The sequence below is a fragment of the Macrosteles quadrilineatus genome, unplaced genomic scaffold (genome assembly GCF_028750875.1).
Source record: "Macrosteles quadrilineatus isolate MER2022 unplaced genomic scaffold, UCM_ALF_1.0 Scaffold_4__1_contigs__length_99947679, whole genome shotgun sequence".
Lineage (NCBI taxonomy): Eukaryota > Metazoa > Arthropoda > Insecta > Hemiptera > Cicadellidae > Macrosteles > Macrosteles quadrilineatus.
The window spans coordinates 94,487,836-94,512,986 of record NW_026542597.1 but is presented as its reverse complement, the minus strand read 5'-3'; the positions used below and the strand labels follow the sequence as shown (position 1 = coordinate 94,512,986).

Below are 25,151 nucleotides of genomic sequence, written 5' to 3'. Positions count from 1 at the left end.
ATCTTGCAATAGACATGGTCACATATTATGGTAAATAGGGTTACACAGTAACCCAGTCAGACTAGATTAATAAGCTAATATCACAGACAATAACAGGTAAAAATTTAAAAGTAAAAAGAAGGCTGTAGGCTGGGTGGAGAATATACTAGATAAACTATTAAACATCAAAACATAAAAACTTTTATATAAAAAAAAACTCTTTAATCACATAAAAAGGATGTTCAACAAGCCAGTTGTATAGCCTATCTTTAAAAACCAACTCAGGCAACGCTCTTGACTCAGAGTGCAATACATTGAATAACTTTAAGCTCATGATTGAATGGTTACTGGCACATTTACTTAGTCCATGGGACGGAATTTCAAGTAGAGAGTTAGATCTAGTGTAATGAGAATGGAAATCTTTTCTAACAGCCAAGTCTCCTAATTTTAATTTAATATCAAGTAAACACACATATATGTACAGGTTAATAACAGTCAATATCCTAGTATTGATAAACAAAGGTCTACAATGGGCTTTGAGAGCTGATTTGGTTACCATTCTAAGTGCCTTTTTCTGAAGTAACAAAACATCACTTATATTACTACCGTTACCCCAGAGAATCAGACCATAGCTTAACACTGACTGAAAAAATGCAAAATAGGCTACTCGGATATATTTCTCAGAAACAACAGTTTTTAACCTATTCACTAAATAAATAACTCTTGACAGTTTTGAACATACTAAATCAATGTGAGCTGACCAAGAAAGGCTGCTGTCAATCAATACACCCAGGATTTTTATGGGCCTTACCTCTTTACAAATTACACCTGAGCCCAAATCTTTGTTTTTAGTATGGCAAACTAGGTGTTGTGTCTTATCTACATTAAGAAGGAGATTATTGGCACTAAACCAATCCCCAGCTTGTTTCATTGTATGTTCTACAGATAACTTTAATCTATTGAGATCAGGGTAAACAGTTAGGAACGTTGTATCATCTGCAAACATTGTGGTTTGAGAACCCTCAATACTAAGTGGCAAATCATTGACAGATATCAAAAAGAGTAGGGGACCAAGGACCGAGCCTTGGGGAACCCCAGTTTTAACTTCAATGCACCTGGAATGCACACCCTTTGCATCAACAAACTGTGAACGACCACTTAATAAGACTTAAAAAATTGGAGAGGACAACCACGGATGCCATAGTGCTCCAATTTACACAGCAAGAGACCATGATCGACACAATCAAAAACCTTGCTCAAATCACACGCAGTCACCTGAGCAAGACTCCTTCCCTCAAAAGCTTCCAAAATCCCAGAAACAAAGCAATCAATGGCATCCGTAGTTGACCTTCCACTCAGAAAACCAAACTGACATGCAGAAAAAAGCTTAAATCTATCAAAGTGTGTACATACCTGGTGCTTTACAATCCGTTCAATTAATTTACCTAAAATAGGCACTAATGACACAGGACGATAATTCTTGACATTATTTTTGCAACCCTTTTTGTGAATAGGAACCACTCGTGCTACTTTCAGCGCTTCTGGGAAAACTCCCTCCCTAAAAATCGCATTGATACACAACACCAAAGGAAGCAATATTGAACTCAGAACATACCGGATTATGTAACCCGATAGGCCGAACACATCTTTACTTTTTGAAGCTTTCATGGCCCGCACTTCACTTATAACCTCCTCACTGGACACATATTTCCATTCAAGGTGAGCTTCACAACGACCGGATCTACGAAGCAGTTCCTCTGAAGACACATCAGGCTGATCGATGGTACTTCTGGCTTCCTCTACTGAGCTGATGAAGAAGTTGTTAAGCTCCTCAGCGGAAATTTCCACCTCGACATCCGGAGCATTTTTGGTTGTGCTCTTCTTGATGATGTTCCAAGCTGTTCGGCATTTGTTGGAAGCTGACTCGATGGATCTGTCGTTTGCATCTAATTTTGCCTGGTTGACTGCCGATTTGTAGATTTTTCGACTGCAATTGTATGCCTTAAGTGCAACCTCGCTAGGAGAAGCTTGAAGTATTGTACGATAGGCCATGGTCCTTTCTTTCATTTTTCTCAAGTCCAATGTGTACCAAGATTTTCCTGCACCACTCGAAGTTTTGTTCTTCTTCCTTACGATTTTCTCTGGGCAACTTATGTAAAAAACATCCAGAAGAGTGTAGAAAAAACATTAAATAAGTTGTGGCTGTACCTAACCATCTGTCAGTATTCAATTGATTTGAACTTAAAACACATGTTAGCAATTATTGTTAACTAATATTTACTTTTCTTGTTTACCTTTTTTCTTTCTTTTGATCTTGTACCTTTTGTCCAGACAATAAATCCTCTAAAATACTAATTATATTATTTTATTAATCATTGTACATCATCATTAACCACACTGGTGACCAACGACGTGATAATTGAAGCAATATAAAAGTAAATCCTTCAAGACAGGACAGCATCTCCAAGAAACCTCAACTTTCGTCAGTCAGAACAAAACCAGGTTAGTTTAGACCTAAAAATGTCAGACACTGAAGAAAATGTCACTGATCCCAATTTACCAACCAATTCAAATAATCTCTTGAAATTAACAGTCAAAATTCCACCCTTTTGGAGGAAAAATGTCAAGGTCTGGTTACGTCAAGTTGAGGCACAATTCATTGTAAAAAATATCACTCAAGAACGAACAAAATATTACCACATTCTTGGAAATCTTGATACCGATGTTGCCGAATTGCTTTCAGATCTTTTAGAGAAACCACTTAGCCAAACACCTTATCAAGACCTTTGTAATCGCCTGATCTCTGAATTCGAAGAATCAGAGAGCAGAAAATTCACTAAACTGGTTGACGAACTAGAAATTGGTTCGAAAAAACCTTCTCAGTTTCTTAGGGAAATGCGTACTCTTGCAGGTTCCCAAGTTAAAGACGATTTCCTAAAAACATTATTTTTTAAACGTCTTCCCCCTCAGATCAGCTCAATATTAGCATCTAGCTTCGACTCTCTAGACAATCTAGCAACCATGGCTGATAAAATCATGGAGTACTCTCCCACTCATTCTCAGCACATGTATTCCTTGAAAGGTGAAACATCAACAAGCTCACAACCTGATAGATTATCTCGCCTAGAAAACCAAATCACCGAACTAACCAACCAAATTTCATCTTTACGCTCCCGTTCGAAATCTGGTTCTCAACTTTACCAATATCAGAACCGTGACGCAACTCCTCAACGTAATAAATCTGTCTGCTGGTACCATAAAAACTTCGGTAAAAACGCTACAAGATGCACAACTCCATGCAACTACCATTCTTCCCCGGCCAAAAATTCGGAAAACTAACTCAGCACTATCTTGATTCGGCGGGAGATAGCGCAAAACATCAACCTCGCCGTCTTTTTGTTTACGATCGGCTAACTAATACAAAATTTCTTGTTGATTCAGGTGCTGACATTTCTGTGTTACCTGCACATAGCAAACAAAAGCCAAAACCATCTGCCAAATTACTTTATGCAGCTAATGGTTCAAATATCCCCACGTTTGGCGAGAAACTTTTACAACTTGACCTAGGTCTCCGCAGATCATTTTGTTGGCCTTTCACTATTGCAGATGTCCAACAACCAATAATTGGTGCAGACTTCCTAGCAGAATTCGGCCTTTTAATTGACATCAAAAATAAAAAGTTAATAGACAACAAAACGAACCTCTTTCAATGTGGCTCAACACCATCACCGTCAGTATCTTCTGAGATTTATCTGATTGACCCAAATAGTAAATACTCACACCTATTACATGAATTTCCTGAATTACTGAAAGACATACCTGGACATAAAACACCAGACATTGAATTCTTCCATACAATCAGTACCAATGGACCACCTGTTACCTCTAAAGCCAGACGGTTAGCTCCTGACAAACTCTCTCAGGCTAAATTAGAGTTTCAGAAAATGATTGATTTAGGTATCTGTAGACCTTCTAAGAGTTCTTGGTCAAGTCCGTTGCACATGGTACCAAAGAAGGACGGCACCTGGAGACCATGCGGTGACTACCGAGCTCTTAACTACATTACCGTTCCGGATAAGTATCCGATACCTAATGTACAAGACTTCAACTCACAGCTTGAAGGCAAGACAATATTTTCTAAAATAGATCTTGTCAAAGCCTACCACCACATTCCTGTTCATCCAGATGACGTACCTAAAACAGCTGTTATTACTCCTTTTGGTTTGTTTGAGTTTTTACGCATGCTATTTGGATTAAAGAACGCAGGTCAAACCTTCCAACGCTTCATTCACCATGTTTTACGAGACCTTACGTTTGCATATTCGTATCTGGATGACATCTTAATTGCTTCTGAGTCTGAACAGGAACACGAGCAACATGTTCGCCTTCTTTTTGAATGTCTATCCAAACACGGCCTCTGCATTAACGCATCAAAATGTGAGTTTTCTGTCTCAGAGATTTCATTCCTTGGCTATCGAATCAACAAAAGTGGAATATTTCCATTACCTGAACGTGTTCAAACGATACTAAACTATCCTCTTCCTGACACAGTTGATCAACTGAGACGATTTTTAGGAATCGTTAACTTCTATAGGAGATCACTACCAAACTCAGCAACAACACAAAAGACCCTGTACGACCTTTGTTCATCGCCCAAACGAAAGGACAAAAGCAAAATACAATGGAACGATAGCGCCAAAGAGTCTTTCAACAGGTTGAAAACAGAACTGGCTAATGCTACTCTGATTTACCATCCTTCCAGCAATCTTCCCATCATCCTCTCAGTTGACGCTTCAAATTTCGCGATCGGGGCTTCTGTCCAGCAAATGAGAGGAAATACTCCAGAACCAATAGGTTTCTTTTCTAAAATCCTCACTAAAACTCAACAGAACTATAGCACTTATGACCGTGAACTTCTGGCCGCATATGAAGCAGTCAAGTACTTCAAACATTACCTAGAAGGCCGTCACTTTACTATTCTGACGGATCACAAGCCTCTCAGCTACGCATTTGAACAGCGCCCTGAAAAGGCGACCCCTAGGCAGCAAAGACATCTTGACTACATTAGTCAATTCACTACTGATATCCGTTACATTCCCGGAAAACAAAATTTTTCTGCAGATGCATGCTCTAGGATTACAGAAATTGAACTGTCATCAACTGTATCACTTACAGACATCGCTCATGCTCAAGAAGTATGTAATGAACTCAAACACATCCAACAATCCAACTTATCACCATTTACATTCAAAACTATGATTCTTGATAATGGACTTCAATTGATTTGCGATTCTTTGACTGGAACTCTACAACCTTTCATACCTCATGCCTACCGAAGACCTCTCTATGACTCCATTCATAATCTATCTCACCCTGGAATTGCCGCATCAGTCAAACTACTTCAAGAGAGATTCTGCTGGCCTTCGCTGAAACGTGATGTTTCATTGTGGGCCAAAACTTGTATTCCTTGCCAACGCTGTAAAACATGGCGGCACACTTCTAGTAAACTCGGTGCCTACCCTACTGCCGAAAAACGATTCTCTCATTTGAATGTTGATATTGTTGGACCCTTACCTCCTTCAAGAGGATATCAGTACCTGTTAACCATCATCGATAGGTTTTCAAGATGGACTGAAGCGATACCAATCTCATGCATCACCGCAGAAGAAGTTTCTTCCACTATTTTGCACTCATGGATATCTCGCTTCGGTGTTCCTCGTTTTATTACTACTGATAGGGGAAGGCAGTTTGATTGTGAATTGTTTTCATCATTGACAGCCATGCTTGGCATAAATCACGTAAAAACTACAGCTTACCATCCTGCTGCAAATGGAGCTATTGAAAGGTGGCATCGCTCCTTAAAATCGGCTCTCAAAGCACAACTAACAGCAGACTGGGTTTCCAAACTTCCATCAGTTCTGCTTGGACTTCATTCAAACATAATACCAGAAATAGGAGTTTCACCTGCACAGCTCGTCTACGGAGAACCAATCACCCTCCCTGTTGATTTCTTTGAAGACTCCAAGCTGCCGAATGACATCCCTAAACTACTTGCTCGACTTCAAGACCATGTCAAATCAATTCGTCCTGTACCATTTCGCCATCATCACAAACGATCTATTTTCATCCATCCTGATCTCATGACCTCATCTCATGTCTTTATTCGTCATGACGCAATAAGAAAGCCTCTTCAACCAACATACGAAGGGCCTTTCAAAGTTGTTTCAAGAGGTGACAAGTATTTTAACATATTATTGCCACGGGGTGAAGATACCGTTTCTATTGATTGGCTGAAACCAGCATTTATTCTTCAAAATCATCTTCAACCTACACAGTCTCAGATGGATAAAACAATGGAGTCAGATAATGAACTGGTGAAACAACCTGAAACAGACTCACCACCAACGAGACCTAGAAACATCAAGACTCGACAGCCTTCAGCCCAACCTGGACCTTCTGGACTTGTCCCTGAACGAAAAACCCGCTCGGGACGTGTTGTGAGGTTCTCTTCCAAATACCTCACATGAAACTTTGTGCTGTCACTGGGAGGGGAGTATGTGGCTGTACCTAACCATCTGTCAGTATTCAATTGATTTGAACTTAAAACACATGTTAGCAATTATTGTTAACTAATATTTACTTTTCTTGTTTACCTTTTTTCTTTCTTTTGATCTTGTACCTTTTGTCCAGACAATAAATCCTAATCATTGTACATCATCATTAACCACAAAGTCTTCAGCAGGTAAATTACCAAAGTTTAACAGAGGCAGCCAGTCAATTTGTAGTAAATTAGATTTAAATTCTTGTAAACGCTTCAAAGAGACGTCTCTATTGACAACTGTAGGTATTTCTGGTCGAGTAGAAGATTGGACCAACTCAACTGTAAGCTCCAGCCCATCATAGTCAGACATATCAGGGTAGACCACTTTAGAAGAATATGACTCTTCCGAGATGTTGGTAAAGATGTTGTCGAGACAGGCGTTGAACCTAGTTGGCGCTCTGTTAATGTAATGACAGTTGAATTGTTCCAGAGTGTAGACAAGCTGTTTCACGCTTTGTAGTTTATTATTTACATCAAATTTGGCATTGAAGTCACCACCAATTATTATGTACTCTTGAAACAATCTAAGTATATTAATAACAGTTCCAAATTGGTGAGAAAGATGTTGCTGTCCCCAGATGTTGAATGGTACACCGATATTATAGCCAAATTCAAAGCCTTGATAAACACACCAGAACATTCAAAATTCTTTTCAACACAGAGCCAATCGAGTTTTAAATTCTCAAAACTTATCAGGCTGGATACAAAGATACCAGTACCACCCCTAATGAAATTCTTCCGACAAAAAAATGCTGCACTTCTGAAGCCGTCTAGGTTAAGGAACTCCACTTCTTCTTCAACGAGCCAATGTTCATTTAAACAGATAATACTATACTCGTTTTCAGTACTTTCCATTTCTAACATATTAAGCTTGCCTCGTAATCCTTGAACATTCAAGAATAAACATTTAAGTACACAGGATCCTTTACGCTGTAGGCCTATGACATTTGACTGACAATGTAGTGATGTTGAGATAGGTAGGCCTAGGCCTAGTTTCATATGGACTTTAGGAGGTGTTAGTTCTTTTTGCGTTGCGGTCTCGCATTCCATAAAAAACTCTTCCTGTCATTGTAGAACGGTCTAGGTTTAGGTCTAGGTGATGTGTACTCACACACAAGTACGCCTTCAGGCCACAGTTCCGGCTTTATAATGTTTACGTCTTCCGGGTTGACTCCTACCTTATAGGACTTGTAGCCAGGGAATTTAGTCCTAACTTCTTCACAAATCACGTTACTAGTATTAACGCCCACCTGTTCTAAATGTTCCTTGATGTCCTCGGGTTTGCATTGTAGTGACAATCGAGATACAAACACCCACTCCTTCTTCTGAGCCGAAATCAAATTGGAATTCTCAACACTAGGCTTAGAACCCACGACAGTTTTCTTACTGTGGTTAACAGATAAACTCTTCTCTTTTTCGCTAAGTTTATCCAACTTGCCACGGGGGTTAGGCTTAGGCCTACCCAGAGCCTTGGTATCTTGATTGGTAGTCTTATTTAGGGCATATGTTTCAATATCATTGGAACCATCAGATATTTTTTCAACACTAGAAACATTTAATACTTCGATATTAACATTTTCATTGTTCATAACATTTGAATCGGATGTACAACGATCACTTTCGTCTGTAGTGGTAGGCCTATTCCCAATAATGTTTGGGGTTGGAATCGATTTGCTAGCGTTTTCAACTTGTTTCAGCCGCTCATCTATTTTAACGTAATTAGTCTGAATCAAGTCTAATTTATCCCAGATCAATTTTAAGCTGGTACTGTCATTGGTATTGCCACTCAAATGTTCATTTTTCAAACGGTCTATGAAACGTTTAACCTCACTTTCACACGCAGAGCAAACCACATAGCTTTACCCTTCAATTCTTCAAATTTCTTGCATTCTTCTTTAGTTATTTTGCTACATCGGAGGTGAAACCACATTTCACACATACCTCCGCAAAAAATACCTCCCGTTTTATTAGTAACTTTATAATTACATTCACCACACTGCTCGTCGTCTTTACTTCCACCCGCCATTTTTTTCCCTTTTCCCCCCTTTTCCCTTTTCTGATTTCATTACAGAATCTACCGCTGCCTACAGACACTGCTTCACTGAGAAGAATTATAGGTATGCTGTCTCACTACTCAAAGTGGGTCCCCCATTACTCAGAAAAAGTCCATAGTTTAATACAAACTAAAACGTTTCCAGTTTCATCTCAGGCTGCCGCAAGCTTTGAAAATCTGAAGCAAGAAATAATCAAATCAGCTATTTCTGCTATTGATGAGGATATCCCCTTTGATGTTGAAACTGATGCATCCGAGCATTCAATTGCAGCAAGCCTTTCCCAGAACGGTCGACCTGTTGCATTTTTCTCAAGAACCTTATCATCAAGTGAACAAAGACACTCTGCTGTTGAATAAGAAGCTTATGCTATTGTCGAAGCTCTGAAAAAGTGGCGACATTTCCTTATTGGTCGACACTTCAAACTTATTACGGACCAAAAATCTGTGTCCTTCATGTTTGATAACACCCACTCAAGCAAAATCAAGAATGAAAAAATACTTAGGTGGCGTTTGGAGCTTGCATGCTATAGTTATGATATTATTTACAGGCCGGGAAAACAAAATAATGTTGCTGATACCTTATCCCGAGTCTGTGGATCAACCAATTGAAACAAGCTGCATCAACTGCAAGCTCAACTTTGTCATCCAGGAATCACAAGGATGGCGCACTGGGTGAGAAGTCGAAATTTACCATACACCTTGGAAGAAATAAAGAGAATGACTGCTTTGTGTCCCACCTGTGCGGAAATAAAACCTCGTTTTTACAGACCTCAGGAAACAACACTTATAAAAGCAACTGCTCCAATCAAAAGGTTGAATATAGATTTCAAAGCGACAAATTCTAAAAATAGGTAGGTACTTTTGCTGACTATAGTAGATGAATTTTCACATTCGCTTCCCATTTGCGTTTCCGTGCCAGGATATGACGACTAACACAGTGATAGAAAAGCTATGTGATTTGTTTTGCTTATTCGGTCTGCCTTCTTTTATTCACACTGATCGAGGCACATCATTCATGTCAAGAGAACTAAAAGATTTCTTAAACTAAAAAAGGTGTAGCGACAAGCCGAACCACGCCTTATAACCCACAAGGAAATGGTCAAATCGAGCGGTATAATGGTACAATTTTGAAAGCAATTACACTATTGTGTCGCAATCTTTCAGTACATAATTGGGAACTTGTATTAAATGATTCCCTGCACGCTATTCGTTGGCTTCTATGCACAGCCACAAACCAGACTCCACATGAACGGATGTTTATTCATTCGAGAAAATCCGCAAACGGTCAGTCCTTACCAACTTGGCTTCTTGAATCCCAAAAAGTATTATTGAAAAGAAATGTAAGACAAAGTAAATATGATCCATTGGTTGAAAAAGTTAATCTGATTGATGTTAATCCTAACTACACAACAATACGACTAACAAACGGAGAAGAAAAGACAGCTTCTCTTAGACGGTTGGCTCCAAGGGGAGACAATGAGCTCACAAACCGTTCTGAAGAGTGTACGGAGCAAATTGTAGATGAACCTGAGCTTGCTGACATTAGGAAAGAATGTAATCTGACCATAAATGAAGACACCGTAAATGAACACACATGTTCAGTCGCTTCCAACTGTCTATCAATCTCAACCAAACACCAGCCAGACCAAAGCTGACCAGTTGAATAGCTTAAGTGATGGTCAAGCAACACTGAGGCGAACATCAAGAATCAGGTATCTTCCAAAATGCCTGAATGACTATTCTCTATCTAGGAGGGGAGAATGTAGTGAATAAAATACAACTAAACTTACCTCACATGATTTAATTGTTTAATATGTTTATTGTCATATGTTATTAGTAAATACTCAGCTTTGTTTATATTCCATTATAGGCCCTAATGCAATTCCTTGTTCATAGTTCAGTTTTAAGATGAATAAAACCTTTTATTCTGTGTGTAATTAATCTGGGGTTTTACTTTCATTACAGCAACGGTGGTCTATTACCAGCGGCTACCCCTCCACTAATAATAGCTGGACTGAAGAATTTCTTCTCATTAAATACGGACACTTATCAACAATATAAACTAGCAACCTCCCAGCTAAACTCCTTATGCCCTGCTTAATATCTCATCTAAAAAAAAAAAAAAAATATTGGCTGGATACTTAGAATTAAGTATGAGTTTATTGGATTTTGATGTTTAAAAACCAAAACTCTGATACGTACTAACCTCTTGTTGCTTCTGTAAGATGTAAAAGCACCTTTTTTGACTTGGAGAATCCAAATCCACTCGATTGTTCTTCTTCCATGTACACAATAAACTTGAGTGGAAGAGAGAGACAAGTTTGTTCTTGAGAAATATCATTGTGTCCCCACACTAGACGATGGGTGGTCAGTAGTAGCTCTCCATGCTCGAAAGAGGTCTACAATACAATGCAAAGGAATTGTTAATGACAATTGGTTACAAGGATAAGTCAGTCCTCAATCCTCAATAAAATCTTTGTACAATTTCAAAGACTTGCGATTGGCTAGAATCAATCACACAACTTCAAAGTCAAAGTCAAAGTCAAAGTTCCCTAGGTCCTGCTATTAAGAGATTGTCATATTTGCTCACAATTTTAGCAACTACTTAACCTTTTAGTTTTATCCCAACATAATGGGTGATTAAATAATTAGTAACTTGCCTACAATTTAGAAGCCGGCTATTCGATCGTGTAACAAGTTAGTAGCTTTTTGATGGTTAAAAAAACAGAACCCAATTGCCCTTGACCGTTGGCTTTTAGTAAAATTATTAATGGTCTTGGCTAGAGAACCAGCTGAATCAGTAACAAAGCTATCGTTTCATTGAACATTATCGGTCAGTAATCTTTTCATTCAAATACACACCTTGCACTGTCATACTCATCCGACCTAATCTATCATTTTGATATGAATGCCCCAACGAGGGTTACCAAAACTGTACGTTGGTATTTTTCACTTTAACAATATTTTACACTGACCATTTTAAATTTTTTAGTTATTTTACACTTTTTAGTTATTTTACACTGTTCTGCAGTGTTTAGGTTAAGTTAGTTTGGCTTAGTGCTAAGTTATGCCTAATTTAAGTTAATAGCCTACAGTTTTAGCTTAAATAGAACATGGCTTTGGGGGTGAGGGGGGTGGATGAACTCAAAGTCTGCACTCATGTGGGGGGGGAGGTGGCTGGGGGGTATGCAATAAAGAGAGGGGGCCTTCCCCAGGAAAGTTTGGAAAAATTTGAACTACAAACTCATGTTTTCAGGCATTCCAGAGGTGTAATCATGTTAAAAAGATAAAAATTATAAGTGCAACATTAAACTAAGCAGTTTCCTGAGCTAACACTTAAAATCCAATAGCCATCATACGGCAACCGCCATTTTCCAACATTTTGCAATTCGGCACTTAGGCCACTTTGAACCTGGATGCCTCAAATAACATCAATGTATTTCAGAATTACATGGCTCATTTAATATTTCTTATAAGTCTACTGTGAACTAACCTAAAAGCCGTCTGGCTTCTGCTTAGTGCTTAGTGCCTGCAGTGTCACCACTTACCACTCTCCAAATTTACTCCTGCTGCCTAAGTGTGTATTCTTTAAATAAACCTTATAAAATTAGTTTACTATAAAAATCAACTAGCCTAATAATTAACGAATAAGATTAATAAAACCAAATAAAAACTAAATTATCAGCTTCACTTAAAAAATTCACACAATGTATTTGAAAGAAGTAGGATCGATGTGATACAATTTTTTTTCCTTTTAGGGTTCTGGGAGGGGGGTTCTATCCAGGGCCGTCCCTAGGGTTAGCGGCGCCCGGAGCAAACGTGGTCGTGGCGCCCCCCCCCCCCCCAGTAATAGTCGCATTCGCATATTTTAATACTATGTTAATACAAATTGCCCCGGTTGCCCCCCCCCTTCGGACGGCCCTGGTTCTATCCCCCCTCCCCCCCCCCCAAGTCAAGCCACTGAGTTAGTATAGGCTAAATAAACATTTATTAAAATAAAAGTTGAGAAGTTATGTTGTCTAACTTTTCAGTGAAATAAATGCTCAAAGACATTATTTGGAAGCTAACCAAACTAGAACGCCGCAGTGCACTATAAAAGAGTGGCAGGCGGCCCTCTTCTTCAATAACAATCAATCAATTATTTAAGATGGGGACGCCACTATGTACGTATTTTTACCCAAATACTGTATGAGTGAAAGATGAGTGTACGATGAGTGGCGTGATCTTGTAGATTTGTTAGTGACTAAGGCCGGCATGTTCCTTAGCCAGCAGCAGTTAATTAATCAATCCATACAGCCAATAGTACAGGTAAAATAGGCATGTAATAACAAAAAAATTGGTCCGTTGATAAATCTTAGTGAAAACGTTCCTTTTGTCATAAGAATTAAGAGTCTAAAGAGTCCATAAAACAATTTTAGGTGGAAGGGTGTTTTTCGGGGGGGGGGGAGAAATATCACTTTGAAAAACTGAAAATTCCAATTTGACGAAATATAGGCATGTGACACATGTTTTGGGGGTTATTTTTGATGCAGAATCGAATAAAGATAAAAGTCAGACGATATAACCTCCATATAAAGAGTTTTTGTTTTGATTACCTCTTATATTCGATAATTTTCCCAATTAGTACAGGTAAGATGATACCAAAAACACCTTAGTATAAAAAAAATTCCGTTGATGAATCAGAGTGAAAACCACTTTACATAAATAGCTTTTGGCATAATAATGAAGAATCAAAATAGCGCATGAAAATAGAAAATACCCCTGCCACAGCAAACCTGCAGACTAAGTGAATATTTCTAATTACCTGATTGGAGTTTCAATTAAATCTATTTTATTTTAGCGAATTTCCCATATAGGGAATAAGCTATTACCGTAGTACTCATGGTAAGACCTAGACCCGGGACCGATTTTTTTTTCATTTTGAGGTCCCTAGAGGCCAAAAACACCATCCGTTCAAATTCATATATATATATATACATGGGGGTGTGGCTATATTCTCCAGAAGTGAACTTAAGGACAGGTTAGTGGTTATTAATGTAGAACAGTTTTGTTTGGAACTTCATCATGAGTTTGTGTGTATTCTTTGTAGTCACATAAATATCTTACTGATCGGTGTTTACAGACCTCCGGGTGGGGATCATAACCTATTCCTCAATGCACTTGAAAGCCTGATCCTGTCCCTGAATAAATATAGGACTAATTGTAGACTAGTGGTGGGAGGGGATTTCAATTATAACATTTTGGATAGTGGAAACCCTAAAGTTGAAGATTTTATTAATCTACTGAAATCATTAGACCTGTATTGCACGAACTATCAACCCACACGCTATGATGCAGGTCTAGACAACGCTGCGACTGACATACCTTTAGATATGTGTAATACCCGGGTTCTGCCATATACTCTAAGTGACCATAAAGCGTTAAGTGTGGAAATCATGTACATGAGTATTGGTAATCAAATAAACCAACGTGCTGACAAACTAATACGGCCTATTACTCCTAGTAAAGTTACCTTATTTGGGGAAAGACTTTGTTGGGTTGACTGGAGTAGGGTCCTTGTGTGGACAAACGCTGAATCCAACTTTGATGCTTTTTTCTGTACAATTTTAAACATTTTTAATGAAATTTTCCCGGAGAGAGTTGTTAAGACTAAACAAAACCTGTCCAAGAAAGTTGTTTTACCGTCATGGGTAAATCAATCTCTTATGGAGAAGAAGAAATGGGTACTCTATGCCTATGATGTCTACAGAAGTACCAAAACAGAGGAATCTAGGAGTTACTACAATAATCTTAAGAAATGCTATAAACAAGACTTGAATCAAGCTAAACTTGAATACAACATGCGCAAAATTGAGAGTGCGAGCAATAAATGTGCGGCAGCATGGGGTGTTATTAGGTCACAATCAGCTACCCCGAAATCTACAGGCACTCTGGTGGATCCTGATGTGTTCAACTCCTATTTCATTGACTCGGTCCAGGTGGCTAGAGATGGTATTGGAGCCTCTGAAGCATCTCCTCAAGAACTTCTTCACCCTGCACCAACTGCGGCTGGCTGTCTGCGCACATGGAGACTGGTGGACCCGGACCATGTGGCGAAAGTTGTTGGAAATATGAAGAACACCTCGAGTAAGGATATTTACTCTTTATCCAGCTCTTTTGTTAAGTTAATTATTAATCATATATTATTTCCATTAACCTTCTGTATAAATAACTGCTTGATTGAAAGTGTTTTTCCATCTTGTCTAAAGGTAGCAAAGGTAGTACCTATACATAAGAAAGGAAGTAGAGACTCTCCTGAGAACTTCAGGCCCATATCGGTACTTCCTATTTTTTCAAAGATTTTTGAAGCTATTGTAAAGGAACAGTTACATGAGTTTTTTGCTAGCAACGGTCTGTTTTCCTCCTCACAGTTTGGTTTCAGGAGTGGCCTTGGCACCATAGATGCAGTCGATAGCGTGGTAAGTGAGGCTCTGGGTGGTTTTGAGTCTGGGGGCTTTGTTGGGGCCACCTTATGTGACCTCAGCAAGGCCTTTGATACAGTCGACCATTCGGTCCTTTTGTCTAAACTTGAACACTATGGTGTTGTGGGTGGCTCCTTGGAGTTTTTGCGGTCTTATCTGTGGAAGAGGAGGCAGTCTGTGGTTGTGAATGGACTGAGTTCGCAGGAGAGAGTCATCTCCCATGGCGTTCCGCAGGGCTCGGTCCTGGGGCCCCTGCTTTTCCTGGTTATGATGAATGATGTCAGTTACAATATCGATGGTGGTGTTGTGTGCTATGCAGATGACACCACCCTCATATGCAAGAGTCAAAATTTTGAGAATCTCAATGACGCCATGAAGCGGTCCCTAGATTCGGCCGAAGACTGGTTCCGGGCCAACTACTTTTTATTAAACCGAGATAAAACACAAACCATAGTTTTTACACTGAAGCATGTTGCTACAAACAGTGAACCTGTGAAACTATTAGGAATAACACTTGATAGCAAACTCACTTGGAGTTCTCATATTTCTGGTGTGTGTAGTAAATTATCTAGAATCATGTGTTTGCTTAGGAATTTAAGCTATTTAGTTACAAAGCCATACCTTAAGCAGGCTTACAGTGCTTTTTTTCAAGGAACCATACTGTATGGACTACGATTGTGGGGTGGAGCTGCTGATGTTAGTAGGGTTCTCTTGTGGCAGAAGAAGGCTATCCGCCTACTGGCTGGTGCTGACTACCTTGCACACAGTAAACCACTGTTTATTAATGAAGCCTAGCTTATATGTATTTCTGCTTTTGCTTTCAGCTAAAAAATGCCAAGGTACTTTAGTCAGTAGAAAAGATGTACACTGTCATAAGACTAGAAATAAGAACAAATTTGATGTCCCATATGTAAGATTAAAAGTAGTTCAGTCAAATCAGGAGGTCACTAGATTAAAGTTGTTCAATCACCTGCCAACAGAGGCACGGAACCAGTCTCAAAAAACCTTCCAAACAAGTGTGAGAAACCTGTTGCTGGCACACCCATTGTTCTCAGTCCAGGAGTTTTATAAAATCCCAAGTAATATTGTAAGTAGCTTTTTTAAGACTTGAGTGATGTTTGCAGTTTGCTTTTTATTTATTTGGGTTTGTAGTTAGCTGCATGGTTTTGTCTGCATGGTGTGCTTTGTTAAGATGCAAACTGTATTTTTTTTTCTGTACTTTTTCTTTTCAAAGAGTCAGATTCTTGAGCTACCTGACATTCGAGCAAATGTGAGTATATAAGCCTTTTTTGCGTGCTGTGTTTGCTTGGTTTTTCTTAGGTTAAGTTTTTGCATAATGATTGTATATATTGACAATTGTATTTTTTTTTTTTTTGACGATGCCCATTGCATTTTGTACAATGCTTAAAGGAAAATAAATTCATTTCATTATATATTTATATATATATGTGTCCGTTAGCGCGATAACTCTAGCAAAAATGATCCGATTTTGATGAAATTTGGTACAAACGTGTAAACCTACGTTTATTCGAACGAGTTCGCGAACCAGCATGATCGGACCATGGGAACGGGGGTTTATGGGGGCTTTTATGGGGTAAAAATGGGTTTTTCCCATTTTTGACCCAAAAAACATCAAATTTTGCAATTTCTTTCCAAACAATTTTGTAGAGCTAAAAAAACAAATAATTTAGTATATTGAAGCGTTATAATGTGCCTAATGGTTACAGAGAAAATTCCAAAAAATTGTAAATTTAAAATTCTCATGTTATTCTTATGGAGAATAAGTAAACTGTTGTAGTTTGCTTGTTTATTCATATTTTACCCAAATTTGGAAAATGTTTTTATTTCTTACTAACTATTAAAATTTTAAATAAAAAAACACTTTTACCCTCCCTGTTGCAGCAAACCTAAGTATGTGTTAAACTGATTCTATTTAAATAGGGAATAAATGTGATATTTTTAAGGAAACAATTTAGTGTAAATCCAATCAGGCAAATGGAAATTCGCTTAGTCTGCAGGTTTGCTGCGGCAGGGGTATTTAAATAATACTAGGTTTAACAAGTACCTAGGGTTGCTGCTGCTACAGGGAGGGTAATTTAGTGTTTTTTTAGTAAAGTGTGATAGCTTAGTTTAAAGCAAATACATTTCCCAAGTTTTATGGAAATATATCTATAAACAAGCAACCTACAACAAATTGACCTATTCTCCTTAAGAATAACATAGGAATTTTAAATTAAGAATTTATTGAATCTTCTCAGTAACCAATAATCGTCAAAACAAACTTAAATATACAACATTATTTGTTTTATCACTATATTAAAAGCTTTAAAGAGAAATTGAGGGCTTATGTTTTGAGGGCCAAAAAAGAGAAAAACTAATTTTTAGCTCATAAAATCCCCCATAACACCCAGTTCCCATAGTCCGATCATGCTTGTCCGCGAACTCATTCAAGTTTATTCCGCCCTACACCTTCAAGCCAAATTTAATCAAAATCGGAACAATATTACTCATTTCATCGTTTATGTAAATTTATGTACATACATTTATGTAAATTTGATGAATAGTGTTTTTGATCTCTAGGGACATCAAAATAAAAAAGTATATCGGTCCCCGGTCTAAGTCTTATTGTGCCCCAAACAGTAATAGCTACTTCCATAGGGAAATTCGGTAACATTTTGGGTGGAAGCATGTGGAAGGGTGTTGTTTTGAGTTTTTACTATTACAATTACACCTGGGAAACTTGTATACCTACCCTTTTCCTCCGAAACCTACAGATGTAAAAGAAAGTACTTAAGAATAAAGGTACTGTAAACCATATTATTATCATTATTTTTAAAAGTTTAACTGTAATTATTTCCATATAGTATATCTTTTTAATACACCATACTTACTATTGTGTTAGTAATAACTCTTTCTTTTTATTATTACTGTAAATTAAATGCTTGAATTGATAATTGACGTTATAAGATTCCTCATTGTATTGTTGTATTGCATTGTACTGTATATTGTATTCACCCCGTACGTAGAACGGGCACACAGCTAGTATGTCATAAAGATACTGGGTCTTCCTGTGCTATTTCTAGATTTTGACCATAAAAAATTGTGATGGTAAAATGTACTGCACTAAGTATGCCCACTCCTTTGGGTATTAATGTAAGTATGAATAATGGGTAACTACAATATGAAATTAATAAACAGTTTAGGTGATAAAGAATATATTGTAATGATATAAAAGATAAAAGAACAAACTTATGTAAAATCATTTGACTATAAGCAAAATAAACAAGTGGTTTATACTAATTATCATCTTCACAAAAATGGTTTGCCTTATTTCAAGTATTTTTGTTCAATGAGTGTTGGTCCTTTCTCTTCTACTTCCGTATTCAGACATGTAGGGCCTTCACACACCTTGCATTGGTGTGTGCGTGCAAGTGATTCAACTCTTCTTGCAGCTGCAGTGTTTTGTTAAAATATTTTGCTTTTGCATATACATGACACCAACTTCAGAATAGTTTCTGGGGTTACATCCAATGTCATTTTAGTTGGTAGCAACAAATTCCCATCCTGTCGTGTCCAACCATGGTCCAACCCCACTGTTCAGGCACTAATTTATTGCCAAACCATGGCTGAACTTGGTAATAACATCTGTATGAGTTTTGAGCTGCGCTATCTGGTGAGGGTAGCAGCGATTCCAGATTTGCACTAGCCTTTTTCAAAGATTGGGAAATAGTCTGTATCCCCATTCATCTACGGAATATTTACCCTTTTCTCCCCATACATGGACAAAAATAAAGTTTCTCCAGCTTCTTTCGCTTCAATTTGTGTTGAACCTTTTGAGTTGAAAGTTGATATGACTTTGTACATAGCAGCCTCAGATTCCAGTATGTTAAGGATATGTTTTTTACCTTTCCCAAATGTAACACTCTTGCTGTCACAACCACTAAATGAATGGCCCAGCAAATACATAGTTCTGAGTGTTCGAAGACTGCTATTAAAGAGAAGTCAATGACAACTTAAGTTATTTTTTTAGATTTTGAAAAACGTTTTGCTTGAAGGTGTAGGGCGGAATAAACTAGAATGAGTTTGAGAACCAGCATGATCGGACCGATGAAACAGTGTGTTATGGGGGCTTTTATTGCGTGAAAATAGGGGTTTCTCATTTTTGGCTCTCAAAACATAAGCCCTCAATTTCTGTTTAAAACTTTTAATATAGTTATAAAACAAATAATGTAGTATATTTAAATTTGTTTTTACGATTATTGGTTACGGAGAAGATTCAATACATTTTTAATTTAAAAGTCCTGTGTTATTGTTAAGGAGAATAAGTCAATTTGTTGTAGTTTGCTTGTGTATACAGGGTTAGCAAAATGGGAGTGTCGATGGAGACCAGGTCAAGTCCCTTCAAACGCACGCACCCCCACAGGTCACCATCGGCACTCCCGTTTTGTTAACACTGTAGATATATTTCCATCAAACTTGGCAATTGTATTTACTTTAAACTAAGCTATTCACACTCAACTAAAAAAACACTATATTACCCTCTCTGTAACAGCAGCACTAGGTACTTGTTAAACCTAGTGTTATTTAAAATAAAATAGATTTTATTGAAACTCCAATTAGGTAATTAGAAATTCCCTTAGTCTGCAGGTTTGCTGTGGCGGGGGTATTTTCTATTTTTATGCGCTATTTTGATTCTTTATTTTTATGCGAAAAGCTATATGTAAAGTCGTTTTCACTCTGATTCATCAAGGGAATTTTTTTTATACTATGGTGTTTTTGATATCATCTTACCTGTACTAATTGGGAAAATTATCGAATATATGAGGTAATCAAAACAAAAACTCTTTATATGGAGGTTATATCGTCTGACTCTTATCTTTATTCGATTCTGCATCAAAAATAACCCCCAAAACATGTGTCACATGCCTATATTTCGTCAAATTGGAATTTTCAGTTTTTCAAAGTGATATTTCTCCCCTCCCCCCCCCCCCGAAAAACACCCTTCCACCTAAAATTGTTTTATGGACTCTTTAGACTCTTAATTCTTATGACAAAAGGAACATTTTCACCAAGATTTATCAACGGACCAATTTTTTTGTTATTACATGCCTATTTTACCTGTACTAAATAGTAACTAAAGGACCTACAGTTTATAGTGGAATCCGAACCCAATTTTTCCTTGGAATTAAGATGTTTGGGCCATCCTTATTTCCCTCCAATCTCCTTACTCTGGTGGAAAGTGAGTGAACTAAGTAATGCAGTGTTTGTGTTTGATTGGTGCTGAACTCTGGTGGGCAAAGCCTGAACTTTGGTGGAGTGGGTGATCTTATCTATTTTCTCCTTCTGGTCAAAAGTTACAGACAAGCAACATGTCTAGGGTTTTGTTTGGTGCAGTGTTAAAGTTTCTAAGTATTGGTTTAAAGTAAATGTAAATATGTAGTGCTTCAAGTAATTATTTTCTGTAATAACTTCCTATAAAGAGGTAAAGATCTTCGAAAGTGGGTATGATCACTCCAACATCATAAGTGACTTTTATTAGCATCAGTAACAGTCAACAGACATTATGTGGCCACTTCCCTTCCTTCCTCCAAGTCCATTAACCTCTTTTAAGTATTGGGGAAATTAATGCATCTGGCCAGATTTAAACTAATAAATCTAAATAAAGTTAAATATTACTGTAAGATAAAAGGTACACTTAATTTCTAGGTAAAAGTAAAGTACAATCCATGTTAACTGTGAAGAGTGAAAGCCTTAATAAACCAATTGTTTCAAATGTAGGCCTATGTATTGTTCTTCATGTCTAGCCCCAAATAAGTCACCAAAGCAAGTCAGATAATACAGTCCACTTAAGTGTATGTTTAATAAAGTCAGTTAAAGTCAAACACGGGCATTGGTCCGAACATTTGGTCCTATCGGAGCCAGGATAAGTTATTAATAAATAAATAAGTTTGGTGACTTTAAAGGGTTTATTTATTTGTACAAAATTCAATAGTGTCTTTCATGTCTGGGAGAGATAAGCTTATCAAGCTATTGTTCATTCAAGGTTGCTAATGCTCATGTATTTCCCTGTAAATTTCTCTTTTAATATTCATAAAAAAGAAAAGAAGAATTTATGAATATATGCATAAATATATTTATATTTGTAAATAAATCAACTTATTTAAGTGGTTTTGTCTTTTAAACTATAAAATTATTGATTTATAGATTTAATTAAGATGGGTACTAAAGAGGAGTTAGAAAGTAAAGCTTGTGTTGAGAAGCGTGAGAGATTATTTCGTAAACTACAAACTACTTATGATTTAATTAAGATGGGTACTAAAGAGGAGTTAGAAAGTAAAGCTTGTGTTGAGAAGCGTGAGAGATTATTTCGTAAACTACAAACTACTTATGATTTAATTAAGAAGTTACCAGAAAATGAAAATGTATTTATTGCGAGAGCACAAAAGGTTGAAAGTGATTATACGTTATTCAATGAAATTCAAGATAAGTTAGCAAGATTAAATTTAATAATAGAGTCTGCAGTGACCATTGAAAGTACCTCTGATGCATATGAGGATTTGTATTATAACGTTGTTGCTCAAAGTCAGGTGATTCTAGACAATCGAAAAAAAGATGTTGTACTTCCTATTACTCATGATGTAAAAAATTGAGGCCAAAATTACCCCCAATTGACATTCCAAAGTTCAAAGGTGATTTGGAAAAGTTCCCAGCTTTTAGGTCTTTATTTGATACACTTGTGCATGAAACCGAGTTAGCTCCTATACAAAAGTTTTCTTTTTTGAAATCATATTTAGAGGTACCTGCTCTATCAGTTATTGATCACTTTGATTTTAATGAGGAGAATTATCAAGCAGCATATGATAAGCTAGTAGAAAGGTATACAGATAAGAGGTTAGTGGGTACACACTATCTGAATAAACTACTTCAGTTTAAACCATTCATGAATGGTTCTTCTAACAACTTAAGACAGTTTATTGATGTATTTTGTGTTCAGTATGAATCCCTGAAAGCTTTGAAAATTCCTGATTTAGCTGATTTTGTTGTATTTAATTTAGCCATGAATGTTCTTGATCCTGACACTAAGCGTTTATTCGAAGATAAGAATTCTCATAAGGATTTCCCTACTTTTAAGGACTTATCATTGTTTGTATTTGAGCAGTATAAAGTTGCCTCCTTGGTGCAGGCCCCCAATGTAAGTAAGCCAAATACAAACCCCAACTACTCTCCCCAAAGTGGAAAATCCATTAAAAGTATCAAACAAAGCTCAACTACTAAGTCCTTTATGTCTAACGCTCAAGAACCAAAAGGTAGCACACCTCAAACCAAAGGGGTAGAAATGTACAATGATAAGGTTAAGTGCCCATTGTGTAAAAATCAGGATACACATAAATTAAGTTCTTGTGAAAGATTCATTGCAATGTCTCCTACACAAAGACTCGAGACAGCAAATAATTTGAAGCTGTGTTATGCTTGTTTAGGGCCACACCCACGTGCTAACTGTAGAAGTAAGTTCAGTTGTCGTCTGTCGAGCATGCAAAAACAAAAACCATCACTCCTTGCTGCACCGTGACACACCACAAATACCACAATGTAGCACTGAAACCAGTAAAACCCTCCCTACTCAAGTTCCTAAAAGTAACGAGCCTTCCACTAATGCATTAAATTGTCATGTGAAATCACAAGCGCACAAACCAAGTACAACTGGGTTGTTAGGTACAGTACAAGGTCGAGTTATGTCCTCTACAGGTGACTGGGTGAAATGTCGTATGGTTGTTGATCCTGCCAGTGAATCATCATTTATTACATAGTCTCTAGCACAAACTTTACGATTACCCCGCAAAAGGTACTCAATTGACGTGGTAGGTGTTGGATCATCTTCATTCTCTAATACTCGAGGTTGTGTATCTTGCTCCATTGTTCCTCTTCATAGGGAAGACCCCATTCTGTCAGTAGAAGCAATAGTTTTGCAAACTATATCCTCTAACATGCCGAAAACCAAGCTAGACCCAAGTATACACAACAGGTTTGGTAATATACAACTAGCTGATCCCGAATTCGATAAACCTGGATCGATTGATGTCCTCTTAGGTGTTCAACATTACTCCGACATACTTTCCAATAGTTTGGTGCATATCAAAGGTTCTCCAGCAGCTTTAGATACAATTTTTGGATTTATCATTTTTGGTAAAATTCCCATTGTTCACAACTCTTCTGTCGCTCAAACCATGTTTACCCAAACACCATCCCTTGATGATATGTTAAGAAGATTTTGGGAGTCTGAAGAACCCACTCATGTAGTTCCCACAGATTATAATGACGTTTTCTGTGAAAAGGTTTTCAGAGAAACCACCACTTGTGATAGTAATGGGAGATATCAAGTTTCTCTTCCATTCAAGGGAGCTGTACCTCCAGATGATTTAGGATCCACAAGCCATGTAGCTCATAAACGCCTTCTAAGCTTAGAAAGAAGAATGTCAAAGTTTCCTGATTTCCAAAACCAGTACAATGCTAATTTAGAAGACTATGTAACACAAGGGCATATGCATCCTGCCACTGCAAGAGTGGATTATCTATTAACTCATCATGCTGTTGTCAAGGAAAGTACAACTACACAAGTGCGAGTGGTCTTCAATGCTAGTGAAAAAAGTAATAGGGTACGGGCAAATCATTAAATGATTTTCTATTATCAGGTCCTAAATTACAATCTGATATATCTCAGATCCTGTTATATTTTCGAATGAACCCCATAGCTCTAATAGGTGATATCAAACAGATGTACAGATGTATAGGCCTTAATCCACATGACACTATGTTGGATATTTAAGTACAATATGTAAGGTTTAAAAGGTTTTTATTTTCACATTGCAAGGTATTTTATTTTATATTTCTGTAACCAGAAAGTTTATGGGTTGATTTGACAGATCCTCTTCAGGGCGACTTAAGAGTAGAGGAGCACCCACAAGAAAATGTCCTGGAGTCAAATAATCAAACCCATCGGAAGGGCTGGATGACACTGGACACAAAGGACGGGAATTCATGATAGCTTCTATTTTCGCTAATAGAGTTGAATATTCTTCATATGTTAAGGGACGATCTCCGATTACTCGTTTGAGGTGATGTTTCATTGATTTTATTGCGGCTTCCCAGGAACCACCAAAATTCGGAGCTGATGGAGGGTTGAACTGCCAATTGATGTGACGCTCTTCACAGTAGGACTTGATTTGGTCATTACCCTGTAGCAATACATCTCTAAGTTCTTTCAGTTCTCTGGCTGCACCCACAAAGTTTGTACCTATATCACTATACATGGTAGATGGCACCCCTCTCAAGCAAATCAAGTAGTGCAAATCAATAGTACAAGCAAATCAACTCCGCTAATCTACTCTTTCTGTGGATCAAATAAGGATGTTTCCTGGCACTTGAGACAGGAGCTTGAGCTAGGCGACCCCCCACCATTAGCAAACCCTCTTTACATTCAAAAGGAGTCAAATGTTGTACATATCCTTTAACACTATTCGTGCTATCGACATGTTTGAACATAAAAGTTGCATTTATTTCAATGTTAAGCAATTGCGGGAATTCCCGTCATCAGCACCCAACGTGTTAATAGGTTTATTACTCTTAATACTGTTAATTTCTGAGGAGTAGTATTTGTCTTGTGTGAATCTAATAAGTACCTTTAATGAATTGCTTAGTTCTAAATGAGTGAGCTCTCCAAACATTCTTTTATTTACACTTGCTTTAACATTAGACACAAATCGCAAAACATAACCTAAAACATGTTGGACCTTTGTCAGCGAAGAACATGATTGCAATAATGATTCTAAAATACAATCATTATTTTTATCGGGGGTCTCCTGAGTGACGAAACTACTATATTCCCTTTTTGTTTCTGGAATGGGATTAACACATTGATAATCACTACGAGGCCACTGACAAATGTCAAACTTTAGGAAGTTTGGTCCATGCCACCAAAGGTCATGATCAACTAACTGGGTAGGTAGTAACCCTCTCGAAGCAGCATCCGCTGGATTGATTTTTCCAGGAACATGTTTCC

The 25,151-nt window shown here is 37.6% G+C and overlaps 1 protein-coding gene across 1 annotated transcript; it reads right to left on the bottom strand.

Annotated features, from left to right (window-relative positions):
- Nucleotides 1-23,973: 23,973 nt before the first annotated feature.
- On the bottom strand, nucleotides 23,974-24,402 carry LOC128993155 (uncharacterized). The gene has a single exon (XM_054416913.1). The coding sequence runs from the start codon at nucleotides 24,400-24,402 to the stop codon at nucleotides 23,974-23,976; it is 429 nt and encodes a 142-aa protein (XP_054272888.1).
- Between the last annotated feature and the right edge of the window lie 749 nt (nucleotides 24,403-25,151).